Source organism: Pinus tabuliformis, chromosome J, assembly GCF_031772625.1.
Source record: "Pinus tabuliformis cultivar Carrire ecotype Pingquan chromosome J, CPIR1, whole genome shotgun sequence".
In the NCBI taxonomy this organism is placed as follows: Eukaryota; Viridiplantae; Streptophyta; class Pinopsida; order Pinales; family Pinaceae; genus Pinus; species Pinus tabuliformis.
The window spans coordinates 594,833,804-594,851,993 of NC_142295.1; the positions used below are offsets into that span (position 1 = coordinate 594,833,804).

Here is an 18,190-nt window from a genome sequence, read left to right on the forward strand (position 1 = left end):
CCTTATTATTATGTGTGAAGCATCAAACAACTACCAAAACAAAAAGCACAATGACACAGTAGGGCAAAACCTCTCCTCTTGAGAGGAAAAATCCTTAAATCTCTTCTCTTCCTTATAGATTCTTCAATTGATCGAACCTAGCTACACATTTTTCAACAGAGGAAAGGCATATGATAAATGCCATCTCCAAGTGATGGACTGATATATCTGATATTGCTCACCAACTAAGTCACATGACACGTCCTCCAAGGTCCCCTGTCCCGTATTTTACGTGTCGGACACGAAAACGGCCCTAAAACGTGTCGAAAACGTTTTTCATCGTGTCCTGTAAAATGTAAAACGTATTCACTGGTTTTCGTCGTGTCCTGCATCTGGAAAACGCGTATTCCGTTGATAGAAAATGTTGCCTACATAAGGTGCAATTTTTTTTGAAAGAAACAAATAATTTTTGAGTGGGGCAACTTAATGATCAAGTCTAGGCCCTAGTATTGATATGCTATTCATGGTAATGTTAAATTCTTAAAGTAAAAGTGACATTCTCCTTAATCTTCATTTTCATCCTTTTACTTAATTTTTTACATTACCATGAAATGACTCAGGATGTTTGAGAGTGGTTCCGGCCTCATTGGATTTCATATGGAGAAAGTAGAATTTTAGATTTCATTCAAAATGCAGCAAACTTATCAGTTTTTCAGGATTTTAGGATTGGGAGATTGTAATGTTTCCAGGTGACACCACCTGCCCGGGCTACCCCTGCCACCAGTAGAGGACGTGGTCTACCTCCCATAGCTCCTACTTCTAGTTCTTCAGCTTCTAGAGCATAACAAACTCCACTGCCAACTCCACCAGCACCAGCATCTACATCTAGAGGGAAAGGGAAAGCTGTGGCATTTTCTTGCAAGAGGGGCAGAGGAAATCAATAGGATTAGACTTTAGTTATTTTCTTATGTGCTTGTAAGTTGTACATGAACGATGAACATTGAATATTCAAGAATCAAGACCAAGCATATCACATTCTAATTTCTAAATAGTAAATTTTGATTCTATTTATTTTTTTAAAGTGAACTATGAACTTTGAGAAGTAATTATATTTTAATTTGATTAGATAAGCTGCAACCTGCAATTTAATATGGATAAAAAACTATATCTCGTTATATATATATATATATATATATATATATATATTTATTAAATATATGTAAAACATGTCCCCCGTGTCCTGTTTCCAGGTCGCTGCGTTTCGTATTGAATACTCGTATTTACGTGTCCTCCGTGTCTCGTGTCCTCGTGTCATGTGACTTAGCTCACCAAATATAAGAAATAATGATAAATATGCCAATTGGCCATTTTCTTGTTAAGACAAAATTAAGCAAGATATGACATTTAAACTTAATGATGAACTGATATATCTGATACTGCTCACCAATAGAAGAAAAAATGATAAATATGCTAATCGGCCATCTTCTTGTGAATAGAAAACTGAGCAAAACATGACATGTAAGATTAATTTATGTAAACATAACACTGTTTGCTGAATCTCAAGCACCTGGTGAATTTAATGTGTCATTTAGGTAAAAATTTATTGGCACAGAATTAGTTAATGTGTGAGCGTGTGTATTTGAATAGTATACGTGTGTTTCAGTCATGACATTTAGCTAGAGATATTTTTGCATAATTTGTTGCTCTTTCCTAAACTAGATGGCAAGATTTATCATATTTTTTGTGATTTTTTTTTGAATTACCTTGTTGCAAAATCTGAACACAATCACGAACCAGGTCACTACTTGGCACATAAGTAATAAAATTCTAAATTCACCTTGTATATATTTAATCTAGAGGATGCTTCCTTTAGGCCTTAATGAGCCGAATATCCACTGCCTATTAAGAAGTGGGACAGTGTTTAGCAATAAATGGCATGTGACTTTGCTTGACTAAATGGCCACATGATGGTTTGAAGCCCCACCTAACGGGAGCGCACTAGCCCACGCAGAAAAACATGTTACATGAGGGAGACAAACCTTGCTGGGGGCTACAATGACACCCCACTTTCATTGATCCAGCAAGCCCCCCCTTGTCTACCTTTGTATAGACTTAGAGATTGGAAAAACATTCAGTCAAGACTTAAAAAAGAGGATTGTAATCTATCACACGGAACTATAGTTCCTCCTTTGTAATGTTGAGATTCAAAAAGGAAAGGAAGCAGAGAATCTAATGGAACCAAAAAAAAATTCAAATTTTGCAGTAACTCAATCACAAGTGTGCCAAAGAGAGAACCTAAGTGCACTAGAGGGAGAGGGAATATGTCAAATGTATACATGCATTACACAAGTAATGCACAAGTAGACATAAAAGAAAGAGCCAAGGATATAGGTGCCCTTAGGCAGGGAACAGTCTAGAAGAGAGATCAAGAAGATCACAATATGAGCTGATGATGAGAGCTTGAGTTGTGTATTTATTCCACAACTCAAGCGAGGTGTTTTTGCAAGAGGGGTATGTGGGCCTACAAAACAAGGGCACACACCCCAAGCGGGTTGTTGAGCCTACTTATCAAATTTGACTAGGTCAGTCTTAACCATGTATAGTAATATAATAGAAGAATAAAGAATTATGGCCTTAACCATGAGTACAAGTAATAACGATACATTATCCATGCCCATATGTACAAATTACACCCTTAGTGGTAATTACACATAATGATGATACATGAGCCATGGCCATATCTACTGATTACACCCATAATTACAATTGACCCCTTTGAGCTAAACATGGGACCTCAGAGAAGTCGTTACAATATAAGATAACAAAATTTACTTCCCATTGTAATGCTGAGAAGACGGCTAGATTACCCCCCTTGAACTCAAGTCTACCCCTTTAGAAAGTCATCAAGATCATCAATTGTTGAGATTGAGCTAAGTTTCTTGCTGGCCCCCTTTCTCACTAAGCAAGAAGGGCTCAAGGTGGAGGAGATTCTTCTTGATATCATGTGGATGGATTAGCAAGAAACTATGTTGTATCAGTGAGAGTGGAGATAGCTCACTTATGCATAAACCTTGACCTATCTAACAAAAGAGTAATTGGTGTATGATAATCATGCAAGGTGTCGACCTCATCATTGGTAATGGAGTTGATCTATTAGGAGCATGTGCACACTGCAACATGAGGACTAGATGAGTCACGGATAACAATATTGTCATCATTAACATGAGGATTGGATGAGTCACTATCAAGAGTATCCTCAAGGAGTGAAGAGACATTTATAATAGGAAGACTGGATGAGTCATCTATAGGGTCAACATAAGCCATAGGAATTTGCTGAGATGTTGTGGGAATATTTGAGAGAGTACTCATACAATGAGATAGAATTGACCTCATACTTTAGAGAAGAGTTCATTAAAACACACAATGAATCATCTAGAAGAACTCCTGCATGGTGATGAGAAGCAACATGATGCATATAATAGTGCTGAGATCCATTTGAAGAATCTTTTGAAAGAATTAATGGAAAGATCTTGGTGGACTTGTTGACCATTCATGTGTCAACTACCCTATAGGAGAGTACATTTCAGAGCAGCCAATTTTTTGTTTTATTTATTTATTTTTTACAGATTTCATCATCATCATGCAACTTCTGGTCATCATATTCTGTTCCAAATTCTACATTCCTTCGGGGTCACTGTAAAAATGTTATAGTATGATGAAATTGAGTCATGTAACACATAGGTAATTTGCTAGTGAGTTTCACTCTAGGGAGTTTTTTTTCCTTAGCTAATTATTTGTGTTTTTCAACTGCAAATAATTGGTTAAGTTTTTCTCCCAAACATACCCCAAAGCTAGAGTGGGGCTTGATGGTGAAGTCTTAAGTGAGTCCTAGTGTATAGAGTCGATGTATAAAGTTTCGCAGAATTTGGTTGTGTTTAGAGGTCACTTTTTTAATTGTCAAATTTCCCCTTTTAAACGGGATTTTTATGTAATATTTGATGTAAAGATGTAAAAGGTGATGTCTATAGAAGTTCTAGGGGGTATGAGTACTTAAAATTACACCTCAACCCCTAAACTTTCTATCTAGACACACTTTGAGGGTGGAAAAATATGTTTAAACCCCTCTAGAGTCATTATTTTTATTTTCTGGCAAAAAATGGCAAAATAATTAGCCGGAAAATGGTCAGAAAATTAAAATAAAAGAAAAATAATATTCTCTCCGAGTGAAAAATTAAAAAAAAAGGATGCGCATTTTTAAAGAAATGAATCTCCACAAATCAAACAAGGAAAAATCCCAGAAAATTTCGTTAGGCCAGAAAAAAAAAATTATTCAAGGAAAATCAAAATTTTTATTCCAAGGTGGTTAAATTGAAGGAGAAAATTTCGAGGAAAAATATTTTTTGGTCCGAGATCAGCTCCATCTTCAAGGAATTTGATTTTTTCCCTCTAGATCAAGGGACAAGATTGTTTTGACATGGATCGAGCTTCCAACTAGCTGTTCTATTCCAGTATCATGTCAAATTTGTGCAACTTCTTGGACCCAGCTGTGTTCACTTGGAGAGGGATCTAGATCTCTCATTTTTTCTATAAATTGAGCTCAAAGATCCTTATTGGTGTATAGTTACCGTGCACCATTATTTGGACTGGGGAGACACTTTAGATTGGGCAGATCTAGTGGATTCTTGTTTGAACCACTAGACTTTCTTCGCACAGTGCTGTCCCAGAAAATTGGTGGAACATAGGATTTTTGTCCCTGAATCTCACTTTTCCTTTGGCACATGTTTTATTTTGCCCCTTGAAAATACTGATGTTTGTCCTCGAATCACTTGTGAGAAGAAAGTCTAGTGGTTCAAATTTTTTAAAAGTATGTAGAAAATTGAAATTCTCTTGTTTGATCAGATCTTGGGCACTTGGGGACATTCTTGTTTGAATCAACCAACTACTCAGGGCATAAGAGCTAAGAACCCATAGTGGGATTTCTCAAAGACTTGTCATTCAAAATTTTGAGGGAGTTTTCTTGCCATTTGCTCCACAAAAAAATTATTTATCTTCAAATTTCTCTTATCCTAAAGTGCTTAATTGAATAGATCTGCTAATATAGAGGTATCATATTCTATTTAAGGATTGGAGTTGTGAATATTAGAAATTACAGAAAATGTAGGGAATCTATTGTCAAATAGAAGCCAACTTTGGTAAAGTGGGAGGAATTGGGGGACACGTTTCCCCAATAGTGGAATGTCTGGGAATTCCCTTCCCCCCTAGAAGGGGGATGTCTAGGTTGCCCCACCCATAGTTTAACTTTTTGTGCAAACAGCCTGTGAAGATAGAACAAAGATGGGGGTTAGAGATTTGAGGAGTCTGTGACCTTGGTAATTGATGGTAATATTGACATTCTCCTTCATCTTATTAGTATATTACCTTTTCTAATCCTTTTACTGAAATTTTTAATATTACCATTAATTGTTTCAAGGTGTTTGAGAGTGGTTCCAACCACATCAGACTTCATTTGGAGAAAGTAGAATTTCACATCCCATTCAGAGTTCAGCAGGCTTAACAGTTTTCAGGATTGGCAGGGTTATAGTGTGTCCACTGGATTGCAAAGTGATGAATTGTTGTTGTTGGGATTTTATCATTGCTATTTTTATTTTTGTAATTTTAGAGATGGGGACCCCTCTGCCATGAAATTCAATGCCACACTGTCCCCCCTGAATTTACCTAGAATTTTGGGGGTGCTTCCACACGTCAACCTTGTGCGTCTCCCTGCTCCCATGCTCTGCTGTCCCAGAAAATTGGTGGACCATAGGATTTTTGTCCCTGAATCTCACTTGTCCTTTGGCACATGTTTTATTTTGGCCCTTGAAAGTACTGATATTTGTCCTCGAATAACTTGTCCTTTTGGCACAGGCTTGTTTGAGATCTTTTATGGAGGTCAGAGGGTTATCCCCACAGGTTAAGAAGATCTTCAAACAGAGATATTACCATTGATTAGAGATCAAGGCTCTTTAGAATCAGTTTCAAATATATAGTGTTAATTTTAGTAGTCTCTCCCTTTTTTTAATGCATTGTTGTAGTGGAGCTCACATTATTGGAGAACCTTAAGTGGTATATACTATGGAGCATTCTTGCAGCCAGCTGACTAATCTTTTTCTGTAGTTGGACAGATTCAGCCATGTTTCCTAGTCCCTGAATCCTTGCTAGATATTAACACTTCAAATTGATGGCTATTGATTAATCTGTTGTTTGTCTTTACCGTTAAGTTACTGGATCTGGATTTGGATCGAGGTTAAGAATTTTATTCAATGGTTTGGATACAATATGGCCCAAGACAATAACCTTTCATCAATATACATACAGTACAAATCAATATGCTCATGCCAAAGCCCATGAGAAAGTCACTCAGCTGTCAAAATATGCCAACTGCAGGCAAGTTTATAGCTTTGCAATGCATATATATCTTGCCCCTAAAACAGAGAGCAGGCCGATGTAACAGTGTACCTCATGTCAATATCTGTACAGTACAAATCAATATGACCATGTCCAAGCCCATCAGAAAGTCTCCTAGCTGTCAAAATACACAACTGCAGGCAAGTGTTTAGGTCTGCAATGCATATCTTGCCCCGAAAACACAAGCCGGGCCTCCATAACAGTGTCTTGGGCATTAAAAATTCCAGACTACACCTATGTAACAGCTTGCTAGCCACATATCGGAATTCTGCATTAACTTCTGGACAAAAGTCAAATCTTTGTAACAGTTGCTCAAGACAATACAAAAATGGCAATGTATAAATGCGGAACAGGCTTCTATATCAACTGGCCGGGCATGAGAACAAAAACGTGGATCAGACTTGAGAATCAGATTTCTGGGCATGAAAATCACAGACTAGATCTGTATGTCATATAGCTGGGTATGAATTATGCTTATGCAAGTCAGGCATTAAAACTGATCACTGGCACAATTCAGACCATGCTGGGCTTGGGAAATAAAAATCAGACCTAAATACAAAAGTTTCAAAATCACATCGCTGAACATACAAAACTCTTCGCTGCAATAATCCAGACTGATACTTGGCAAAACATGAGAAACCCTTCTACTTACAGTGTAAGATGATGCTTTGCTTTGGTGCTTGAGTATGAAGGTTATCCTCGTTTTTTAGGAGTTGAAAATTCACCTTTTCTGCTGGATACTGCATGAAATCTTTACCCTCGATGTATCCTGGTTGGATCTGGATGTGAAATGGGGACCCACAGAACCTGAAAGGAAGGACTAACAAATCCAGCAACTTAGCCTTGATGCAGTCTTTTATATTCGAAGTTGCGTAGGATGTACAATTCTATAATCGCGAAGTTTTGCTAAATATCTTACAGGCTACTAATTCTTCTTCAAGCTAGTCATTTCTTTTATTTGACTATTGGAGTTCTTTCCTTTTTGATACCCCAAATTTTTGGTTATTTACTGAGTTGTATATATATTTATTTCTGACGATAGACTTTGTGCTTTTCAAAACAGTATTTCAATATAGAATCACTCAGGGAATTGTGTTTGTGGTTGGTTGCAGTGCTTCCTTGTTTTTATATTTACTCGCAAAATGAATCACATCCATCTCGTGGCAGCAGGGCCGTATTAGCGTTGCATGCCTCTGTGGACTTTGAAGAAAGACACAATTATGGTTATGAAGATGTATGCGAGGAAGATTGGAAAGGAGAGGAATATGAACATGGCAGGGCCTTGAATGCAGACCGAACCTATCTCAAGTTCAAGAAAAGGCTAGATTGCTACCCAGAGCAATGCTTCAGGTAGTAATCAGAGTATGATTGTTACCTCCTTCGAAAATTGTTGATAGATTCTATTCAAATCATGGTATACAGTACTGTTTCTATAGAAGAAGTATAACATTATTTTTTCTAACTATGTTGGTAAATTTGCAAAGATTTTTTCAATTGCATTAGATACTAAGTGGGTGGTCTGTTCAAACTTCAGATATTGCCATGGAGGGCAACCACTGTTGGCAAATAAAGATCAAGGAGATCCTGGTGTTTGTCCGTTGTGTGGAGGACCAAGAATCTATGAGATGCAGTTAATGCCTCCTCTTCTATATTACATGCAGCAAGCTTGCAAGGATTCGTCTTCAATCTATTCAGCTAATAATTGGGAATGGCTAACAATTTTTGTATATACATGTGCACAGGTATTGCCAGCCATTTGTGTTTATGGTTTATTTTGCAGTTGAATACCATCTGTGCAGTCTATTAATGTAATTTCATTGCAGAGTTGTGTGGGGGCAACAGGAAATAACGACGGAGAAAAAAAATGGTTTGTAGTAGAGGAGGCCACCATTATTCAATACGAAACCTGACTTTACATGGACAATCTCGAATTTGTAATCATTTTTTCTGAAGGAATCTGGCAGAAGCCATTTTCTGTCGATGGGGCTCTGGTTTCCCCAAAAAGAATCGATTTTCTACTGGGAGATAATTTTTTCCCACAATATTGCAATCAAAATGTCTGCCTCAGATCTACTGACTTGAATTTTCCTGTGAGGGTGGTCATGAGTGGTCATGGCTGCAATGGAACTATATGCTAGATCTTTCAGCATTTTCCTAGTCAGCAAGAGGATGCTTAATAAAGTTTAGTATTTGTGTACCGTATTTAGCAGAACATTTTAATTAGGACTATTGAAACCAGATAGAATAAATGGTTTTGAAGGTACATGTTAGCACACTTTTGGGTTATCTGGAGGAACGCGGATATAAAATATATGATTATGAGGGTGAATTGGGTTTGCTCTTGACGAATAAAAGCTGATCATGAAGCTTATGTAATGAGATTGGAGGAGAACATGTTAAAATTATTTTATTTCTTGAACCTATTGAATATTGAAGAACCATATTGGCTTTGAGTTTAGGTTTTTCTTTTCTTGTTATGACCTCTGATTTGTATCCAGTGTATACAATGAATTGTTTGAGAATGCTGTTTGGGGATGGTGTAGACAGGGTATTGTCTTTTGTCATATCCATTGGCTTAGGTCCAAACATTTTCACAAGGTAATGGGGATAGATGTACACGTAGCACAGACAGGGTGTTGTCTTTTGTGATATCCATTGGCTTAGGTTCAGGCATTTTCACACAGTAATAGGGATGGATATGTATACGTAACATATTCTGTATCGTGTTTATTAGTGTGGGATGTATCTGTGATTTGGATTTTTAGGTTTTGGAGTTGGCCTGTTAAACTTGCATTTCACAAGTAGGATCTGTCCCATGTTAGTCTCTAGGAAGAATTCACCGAGAAACAAAAAACTGGAATAAATTTCTAGTTCAGTGATAGAAAATCAAGGATATATGTTAGAAATGGGGTGGAAGTTATTGAGAAGTCACTGCTTGACGAAAGCAAAATTTGGTTGTATTCCATAGGAATTCCGATGTTAATTACAGGGGTGTCAATAATCTAAGGATTCAAGTGATCACTAACTGTTTTCATTAGTAAGGTCTTTTCACTGTTCAGAACCTGGGGATGAATTTTTCCTCAAAATAGTTGATTGACGTGACTGTTCATTCAGTTATCATGCCCTTGGGTTGTCGTTAATCTTCTAGAGTATCTCCTGTAGAAAACTTCATTTTCAATAAACATTACATGCTTACATCAGTTCTTCTCAAATGAAAAGATGGTCAGGGAGCTCTAGGATTGCCTGTGCCATGCATACATGTTTGTTCACAATAATCTTATACGAGGCAAGTTCTATGCTCTCTAATTTCATCTGGAATTACATAGATATTCAAAATGGCAGAGAATCTTTTTCAGTGTCTTCACAAATAGGAAGAAGCGTAGTGCATTTGAATCATTAGAGAAAATAATTTCATTCCCATCAGCTCTATATTACCCTTAAGTCATTTCTGACAATTGCAGTTGGAAGAAGGGTATGTTGGCTAAGACTGTTGATGTGAAACTTAGCTTGATTCCTGTAGAGCGGTGGTAAATGGCCAAGCGTATCTCATTGACCTTAGCTGTGATATTTCTCCTGTAAAGAAAGTTCGCCAGAATAAAACGTATGATTTGGGTCATGGGCCTTTTTTATTTATTATTATTATTATTTGTCATTCCACAGAGCAATGTATGTTGATATCAGCCTAGCACAAATGATTTTTGATTTAAATTTTTAATCGTTTGGTGGTATTTACATTTGGATGATGCTTTTGAGTGGGTGTTTGTCAAACTTAATACACTGTGATGTGTAATGTTTTTTTGACAATATTTTACATCTGTTTAAATTCAATTTAACTTGGGATCTGGGAAGTGTTGAAACTTATTAAATTCACTATGTGATGTTATTTTGGCAATATTTTACATCTGTTTAAATTCAGTTTAACTTTGGATCTGTGAAGTGTTGAAAGAGATTAAATTTGTTGAGGGACAATCTTTAACTTATACACTAAAAGAAAAAACTTGTACCTCAAGGGATATTAGCCCTCTGTGCTTTGTTAAATGCATAGATCTATTGGATTTAGTTTTGAGCCCTCTTTGCTTTGTTAAATGCATAGATGTATTGGATTTAGTTTTGATCTTAATTATTAAAATGCTATCATCACCAACATTGTATTCTATAGACATTGAATGCCATGAGAAGGTTATATGATATCACCCTATTCCACACGTTTATATGGCGTGTTACTTGTTTATGTTATTTAACTATTCATATCCATGTGGCCTGTTATCTGTGCATGTTATTTGAATACCAATCGCTGTTAAAGAGGAGATAATGAATAATATGTTATTTAACTGTTCATATCCATGTGGCCTGTTTTCTATGCATGTTATTTGAATACCAATCGCTGTTAAAGAGGAGATAATGAATAAGGCTGGTCAGCTGAGAGGAGGTAAAAAGCTCAAGAGGAGGAAATTCGAACATGTGTAATCTAAAGAAATCATTGAGTTCAGGGAATTTAAACGTGTATATTGGATATCCGATATTATCATTGTATACAAATACTATTTTGTAAGGGAGCAATGCATAGGATCTAAAATGAGGGGTATAATTGGTACTAAACTCTTTAATTACCCTGGTGGAAGGAAGATATTTGTTATTCAGAATCATTATGTAATTAAATTATTTTTTAATTTTTGAAGTTGACCTTTTTATTTATAAAGTTTAAAACTTCCATGGATCAATAAGAAGTGAAATACATGATATATCATGATTCTTTTTTTTGGCATAGTGTTATATATATTGATAGGAACATTGCTGAGATGTATGATACTGAGAATAGCAAAGGAGACAGATGAATAGAAGAAATAATTGCAGAGGTGAATCACCAAAATTGGGGCCTGTACTTGGAGTGATCTTTCTTTTCTTTTTCGAAACCTTGATCCAACCTTCTAAAGGCAGGTTTATCAAAGCAATCTGAAGATTATCATTTTGTGTTGAAGGGGATTCCTTAACAGAGTCTGAAGAAGTCGACTCATGAGCTCATTTCAATACACCTGAAGAAGCATTATTATTCACTATCGCTATGCTTGCTGAAGGAGCATGGTTCACAACATGAACCTTGTCCACCGAATGGATCTCATTATCAGATCCTTCATCATCCTTGTCCAAAGCAAAGGAGGCCTTGCTCACCATGAGAGGGTGGTTGCAGGGCTTCCAGCTTTTAGCTTTTGGAATTTCGAATGTTCCACTTTTGGTGAGATTTGATGAAAGGGCAAGAATTTTGTAAATGGCCTGTTTGACAACAGAAGTGGCAGCGAAAAGTGGTATTCTCATATTCCAGAGCCAGAGTCTAGTGAAAATCACCTATTTTAAAAATGATTTGTTATGGTAGCCCTTTACTAATATCGGTTTCCACACAGATTCTGTCATATGTGTAAAAGCCAAGTTGCCCACGAGAGGCATCCATTGCAAGGAAACGACCTAGGGAGTCTCCAATGCCTTGAAAGATTGAGTAGTGCCACAAATGAGTAGGCAAATTAGGAAGCTAGACCCATAATGGAAGCTTGGTAATCATTGTTGTGGAAGGGTCAAAATCCAGAAACCAAGGGGTTAGGAACAATCCAACAATGCCATTCTAGGGCCCTTTAGATAAAACTTTTTGATAATATTTTGATTCCACAAATATCACAATGAAGAAGCTTTTTGAGCATTAAATAACCTTGCAAAATTCCACAAATATCACAATGAAGAAGCTTTTTGAGCATTAAATAACCTTGCAATTCTTGGTCCATGAAGAATGAATTCATTGGTAAAAATCGAGCAGGGCCATAAACCATTAAAATGACATATTAGGGCTGACTCTTCATAAAGTTGATGGAGATCCTCAAGATTAGGGTGAGAGATTACCAATGAGAGGAATTTCTCGCATTTTTCAAATAGAAACGACCCAAGAGTTGCCTAGGACTGAGTTGCGTTAGGGGAGGGCTAAGCATGGACCACACATCTTTATTAGAAAAAACCCGAGAGGAGGAAGGCTTACCCACAACCCCCCTTAAAAACGAAGAGCCATAAAAACAATGACATCTTTACCAATGTTATAGACTGAAAGAGGGGAAGCATCATTCAACTGCATACCTTTGAGAAACAGGGTTTGCCTGACAAAGGGAATACCCACTTGGAGCTCTAGTGAAAACTTGAGGTCCCAAACCAGATCTGAGAAACAAACATTGGAGCATTGAATCCCAGAGATAAGCTTGACAAAGATCTGATAAGAAGTTTGTGAATCCGGTGAAGGGTTTCTCGATTTCGTGTTAGTAGGGATTGTCACGATGGTTCCTAGGCCCGCCTCTCTAGCTAAGTTGGGACTTGCCCGAGCGACGACATCTCTCTCATCAAGGCTCTAGTGCTAAGTTTCAAAACCAGGCTCATCAAGACCTCCTGTCTGCCTACGATTGTATTGAGAGCGGGGTTGCTTAGTAATAGAGACGAGAGCCATAGTGTGATTGTCCCTCCTCGTTGCGGATCTGGACTAGCAAGAAATTTCGACTGCAACGCGTTTATAAACCTAGTGGCCTCCCTCTCTTGAAAGGTCTTTTAATTTTTGTAGTAGACTTTGAATTACTTATTATTATTAATATTATTATCGGTGTTGTTATAATGGTTTATATTTGACACTATAGACAAATGGGAGACAAACCCACATATATACCCCTTTTGAGATGTAGAAAGCACCTCTTAACACAACAACAAAGCTTCTTATTTCTATGTTTCCTAAGTGAAGTTGTTATTCAAGTTGAGCAATGGAAAATGTCTCTTTAGTTAAATTTGTGAGGTAATGTTCATTCATTTAATAAATAAATGTAAATGGAATGAATATTCAGATTAACCAAACCAACAACAAATGAGTGATGCTTATTGATTATTGAAGGGTAGTCATTAGAGTAACATGTTGCCATGCAAACAAGTTAGGTTCTTTAAGTCCATCTGATATAAAGTGCTATCTCACACTAGAAATTGAAGAATAATATAGGCATTTTTTTTACTTCATTATGTCAACATACGTTTAAGGTAAGGCAACATTTCACAATGATTTTCTTATGGAAGGAAATCACTAGTTCACTAGTCTCTTAAGGTTGCATGACTTTTCAATCAACTAAGTTTCAAATATAGTGCATTCTACAACTCTCACAAGGACTCCATGCTTTATTTATAACAACACGGAAACCCAATTAACATAACCAATCTCAACTACTTGGTGGTACTTTTTTAATGAGGTTGCATTACATCTATTTAGTACAAACAAACAAACAAAGTGGACTCCTTACATTGAATGACTTCCAATATTATTACTTGCCCTTTGGCCCCCCCATTAGATTCCTTGGGAAAATTCAAACATTGAACTCTCATTGGGAAATCATTGCCCTCAACACTTGTTGTCATGAGGTAAAAGCATAAACTAGGGTCCCATGGACGAGTGTTCATTGTAATGGTGAAGTAAGGGAATTAGGGTCCCATGTAAAAGCACTAGCTAACACGCTGATGTGGTCTAACAAGTTCCACCATAGTCTTGGGTTTTGTGTATGAGTGCTGATTGTCACATTGAAGTAGCTAGTGTCCCATATGCAAGTACCACTACAACATTGAAGTGATTCAAGGAGGTCATTCACAAACCTGGTTTCCATGTCCAAGAACTCATGTTGACTTTCAAATGAATATACTTGTGCTCAATAATTTGTTGAGAATGTTTCTCCTAATGCCTAACATGGTCATATGGACCCAAATATATAGATCCAATAATATCCAAAAAAAATTGTTCACGTGTCAAATGTTTTTCTAAAATGCACATCATTACTAGAGAATAAGCAAGTTGAAAATTGGTAATTATAACTAACTCCTGACTTCTTGTAATAATAATATTACATAATGTGGATTAGAATCTTTAAAATCATTGAAAATTAATATTTCTTTAGAAATTATAACCTCTTCCAATGTATAGCTTATCAAAATCCTTCCATAAATCATACCAACCATAACATATGTTGCTTCTTTCAATGTTACTCCAAATTTCCATCATTTGGATTGTTTATAAAATGTTATAAGCCATTGTGAGTATGAAAGTCACGACATTGTAGTGAAATTTGACAAGTGTCATCGTACATTGAATATGGTTGGAAGTATATCATATAATTTACTAAATCAAGCCTCAAATTAATACTTTATAGTGAATACTTTTGGCATACAAAAACTAACTAAATGGGTGATTTTAAATCAATGATGTTTTCTTTTATTTTTTAACAGAAATGAGTATATATATTTTTATTTAATATATGTTTGGACATAGCAAATATTCAAGAGAAGTGTAACATTTTTGTGCTTTTTACTCTGGTCCTTTTGATGATCATTGTTACTAGCATTTTTGAGGGACTCCTATTGTTTTCAAAATTCATTACATTTTGATATGTATACATTCTACAAAAGCAACCTAATAAAAATAAAAATTTGTCGCATTTCATTTATTACTTGAGTCCAACATCATCTTCCAAGGGTAATTTGTTCCAATTCTTAGAACTAGATACACTGGAGTTATTGCACATAAGTTGAAGCTGTTCTTGCAGCTCCAATGTCTGCTGACCTAGGGCCTCTATTTCATTCTTGTGCTTGGCAGATTTGGATTTCAAAATCTGCATCTTCTTTAGTACATTGGCATTTAGTTCCACCTATTCCCTCAGCTTTAGGTTCACTGCCATTAGATCCATTTGTAGCTCCTCCATTTGATTGACCATTAGCATGTCCTTCACAGTTGCTAATGCCCAATTCTTTTGCTTTACCTGTTCTCATTTTGGCCCAGACGATCTGAGAGAGTTTGTTGCTTCCCAAGTTTACAAGCCCAACCTCCGCCTTTATATCCAAGCAGATCTAAGGATGCCTTTGAGTTCTATTCCATGCTGGCGCGGAAAACTGATTTTTTCTCTATCCTTGTCCTTGTCACTATAAGTTGAGGAATGTCGCGTTGGAAGACTTCTATTTTTTGTTGCCTCTTGAGTAAGAGAATTCACACTAACATGAGGTGTGTTTCGCAAGCTAGTGAAAAAATAAGCCAAGACAAGGGGTGGTCGGAATCTAGCCTTTCCAAAGCATTAAGTCTCCACCAACACCCAGTTCCTTGCTCGCACCACCAACCGCCTTTCTGGTTGAAGGCCACGACATCGCCATAGATAGATTTTGCCTAGATTTATTCACTAGGTTAGAGATTTTTTCTTAATTGAATTATCCTTGCATGAGGATTTGGCTCACCAGGCTGGCTGCTTGATACATCCCAAGAAACTTCAATTCATGCAATGCTCTTGGCAAATATATATCTTGAGCTGGTGGTTTCGAGTGGGACTCCATATTTCCGTGATGTTTTTATTTTTTAAATTATTATTATTATTTTTTAATCCAGAAGAAAAAACACTTCCTTTCTATTCATATAAAAAGAGAGTACATTATCATAGTTACACCACATTATCAGTCTTCAATTTCCCATGATCAAGAAATTCAACAAAGAAGATCAATTTTATAAGTCTGCTACCAATCTATCTCTTGTATAACATAAACATCAAAGAGAGTAAACTATCAATCTTGTCACCCTACGGGTTGCTATGAAAAATCGCCCAAAAAAGATGCCTTGTTCTAGTGAGTGTATCTTAAATCCTCCACTAAAAAGAAACATGCATAAACTAGATAGGAAAATAATCCAAAATGAAGCAAATTATGCAACATATGCATAGTTTATGGAGCCTATGTTAACCAATGAGTCCTGTTCGAAAGCAACATAGAAGATCCTCCCCTGTTCCTTCACGATCCCCTCTTTGATAAGAGATACACAACCATATTTTGCGCCCTATAGATATGTTTAAACGAGATTACTTGGAAAGTCCTCACCAGAGTCTGAATGAGCCTCGTCCAGTTAGGCAAAATGAGAGGGAAAAACTATGAATGGAAATTAATCCAATCTATGATGCCCTTCGAATCCCCATGAACATGAAGGATCTTTATCCCCAACCATTTGGCACATATGAGGACGCCCCAAAGGGAAACAAGTTATGCTCTGCTGTTTGTACCAGTGCCTCCATGCAACCAAAAATGATAGGATCTCCATAGTGAAAGAACGATGAAAGCTCCACAACCACACTGCCTATTAGAACATGCTTCGACGAAAAAACCAATTGGGAGATTATTCCATATATCTTTAACCCTGTTTGTCCTCTTATATGCCTTCATTTTCTTTGGTCCAATTTTTGCCTAGTATGCATGGAACTTTAAGATTGTTTCCCTTAAATCAACCGATTTTTGCTCAAGATTATGGAATTCTTGCATTGCCAAATGATCCAAATGATATAAAAAGGGAGAGAAAAATATTCCTTTTGTGAAATGAACCAATGGTGAAGGTTTTCTGCTAGTGTACCCTTGTTCCTGTTCAAACCAATGTTGAGGTGCTCCGTGACCCATGTCCATACAACATTGGCAAAAGTGCAATGTAAAAAAAGGTGATTTAGGTCCTCTTTCCCATTTGTGCACAACAAACATATACTAGGTCCACAAAACCCCGTTCTTAATAGATTCTCCCATGTGAGAATACGATTATGGAGGGCCAACCAACAGAAACATTTCGTTTTTTGAGGTAACTCCCAATGTCAAATCTGCTGGAGCCATATTTTGAAAGCGAAATCCTCTTCTGCCCTTAGAAGACCATGGTAAATTTCCTTTTCTACAATCTTCCCATTCTTAACCTGACCGTTACAAACTAGACTATCGCTCTGTTTAGAAAAGGTGATACCCACAACAAAAAGATTTGAGAGATATGCATCCCATTCTACAACAAGCAAACCTATGAGGCTGATCTCATCTGCCCTTATCCAAGAGTGAGAAATATGTAGGCCTCCTGCAATGACTATATGGTTAAGAAATAATTTACCTCTTTCATGGAGAGCAAAGAGGAGGAAAATGTGAAAATTCGGAGACTTAGAATCCTATTGTAGCAATTGGAAATTATTCACCTAATTGTTATTTTTAATTAACAATTTATTTACAGTTTCCTACAACAAATATTGAATAACTCACACTGCAATCTATACAAATAAAACTGCGGAAGAATAAACACAGGAAGAAATGCTAGCACACACACATAAATTTACACAGTTATTTTTAGACCAATGTCCCCATAAAAACCCAACTTGGGAAAACTGGTGCAACAACTGAGGGTTTTAATATTAAACACCCGTGAAATAATATGAGTACAAATGGATGACGTAACTAGAAATTCTACAGAGAAATACTGGCAAGAAAAATATAGTGAGGAAATATCCTCACTCCATAGGAAAATTCGGGCTTTGACCTCAGCAGAAATTGAGTCGTTCAAACTGGCTTTGCGTAGCTACTGCGTCAACCTAGTGCATTCACTTATGCACTCAGCTTGAACCAGCTTCTCCTCAAGCCATTTGGTCTATTGTTGTCTGGGAAAATGTCTATCTTGGCCTCAAGAACCTCTGCCTGACTTTTGGCACTAAAACTGTGCTTTTCCCCAGCAGATTCGAAATTACCTCTAGAGGCTACTACGTTGCTCTGCGTCAGCCTCACTATGGCTCACTTGCCTCTTTGCAAATGCACTCACCGGAACTAGAATCCTTCCTCTAGCTTCACTGTCCTTGCCCCTCTCTCACTGCTTCGATCTCATTGGCTCTCTCTCTAACAACTAACTGTTGCTACTTTGGAAATCGATCTGCTCATGAAATCGAACTGCTGAAGT

General features: G+C 36.9%; 1 protein-coding gene across 1 annotated transcript in view; it reads left to right on the top strand.

The window, feature by feature from the left end:
* The window catches only part of LOC149228391 (programmed cell death 2 C-terminal domain-containing protein), a 56,481-nt gene extending 47,600 nt beyond the window's left edge, over positions 1-8,881 (top strand). The window contains exons 6-8 of the mRNA XM_089378182.1: positions 7,536-7,773; positions 7,958-8,165; positions 8,247-8,881. Coding sequence (XP_089234308.1) covers positions 7,536-7,773; positions 7,958-8,165; positions 8,247-8,333 — 533 coding nt within the window. The 3' untranslated portion in view covers positions 8,334-8,881. The remainder of the gene's footprint in view (positions 1-7,535; positions 7,774-7,957; positions 8,166-8,246) is intronic.
* Positions 8,882-18,190: the final 9,309 nt, after the last annotated feature.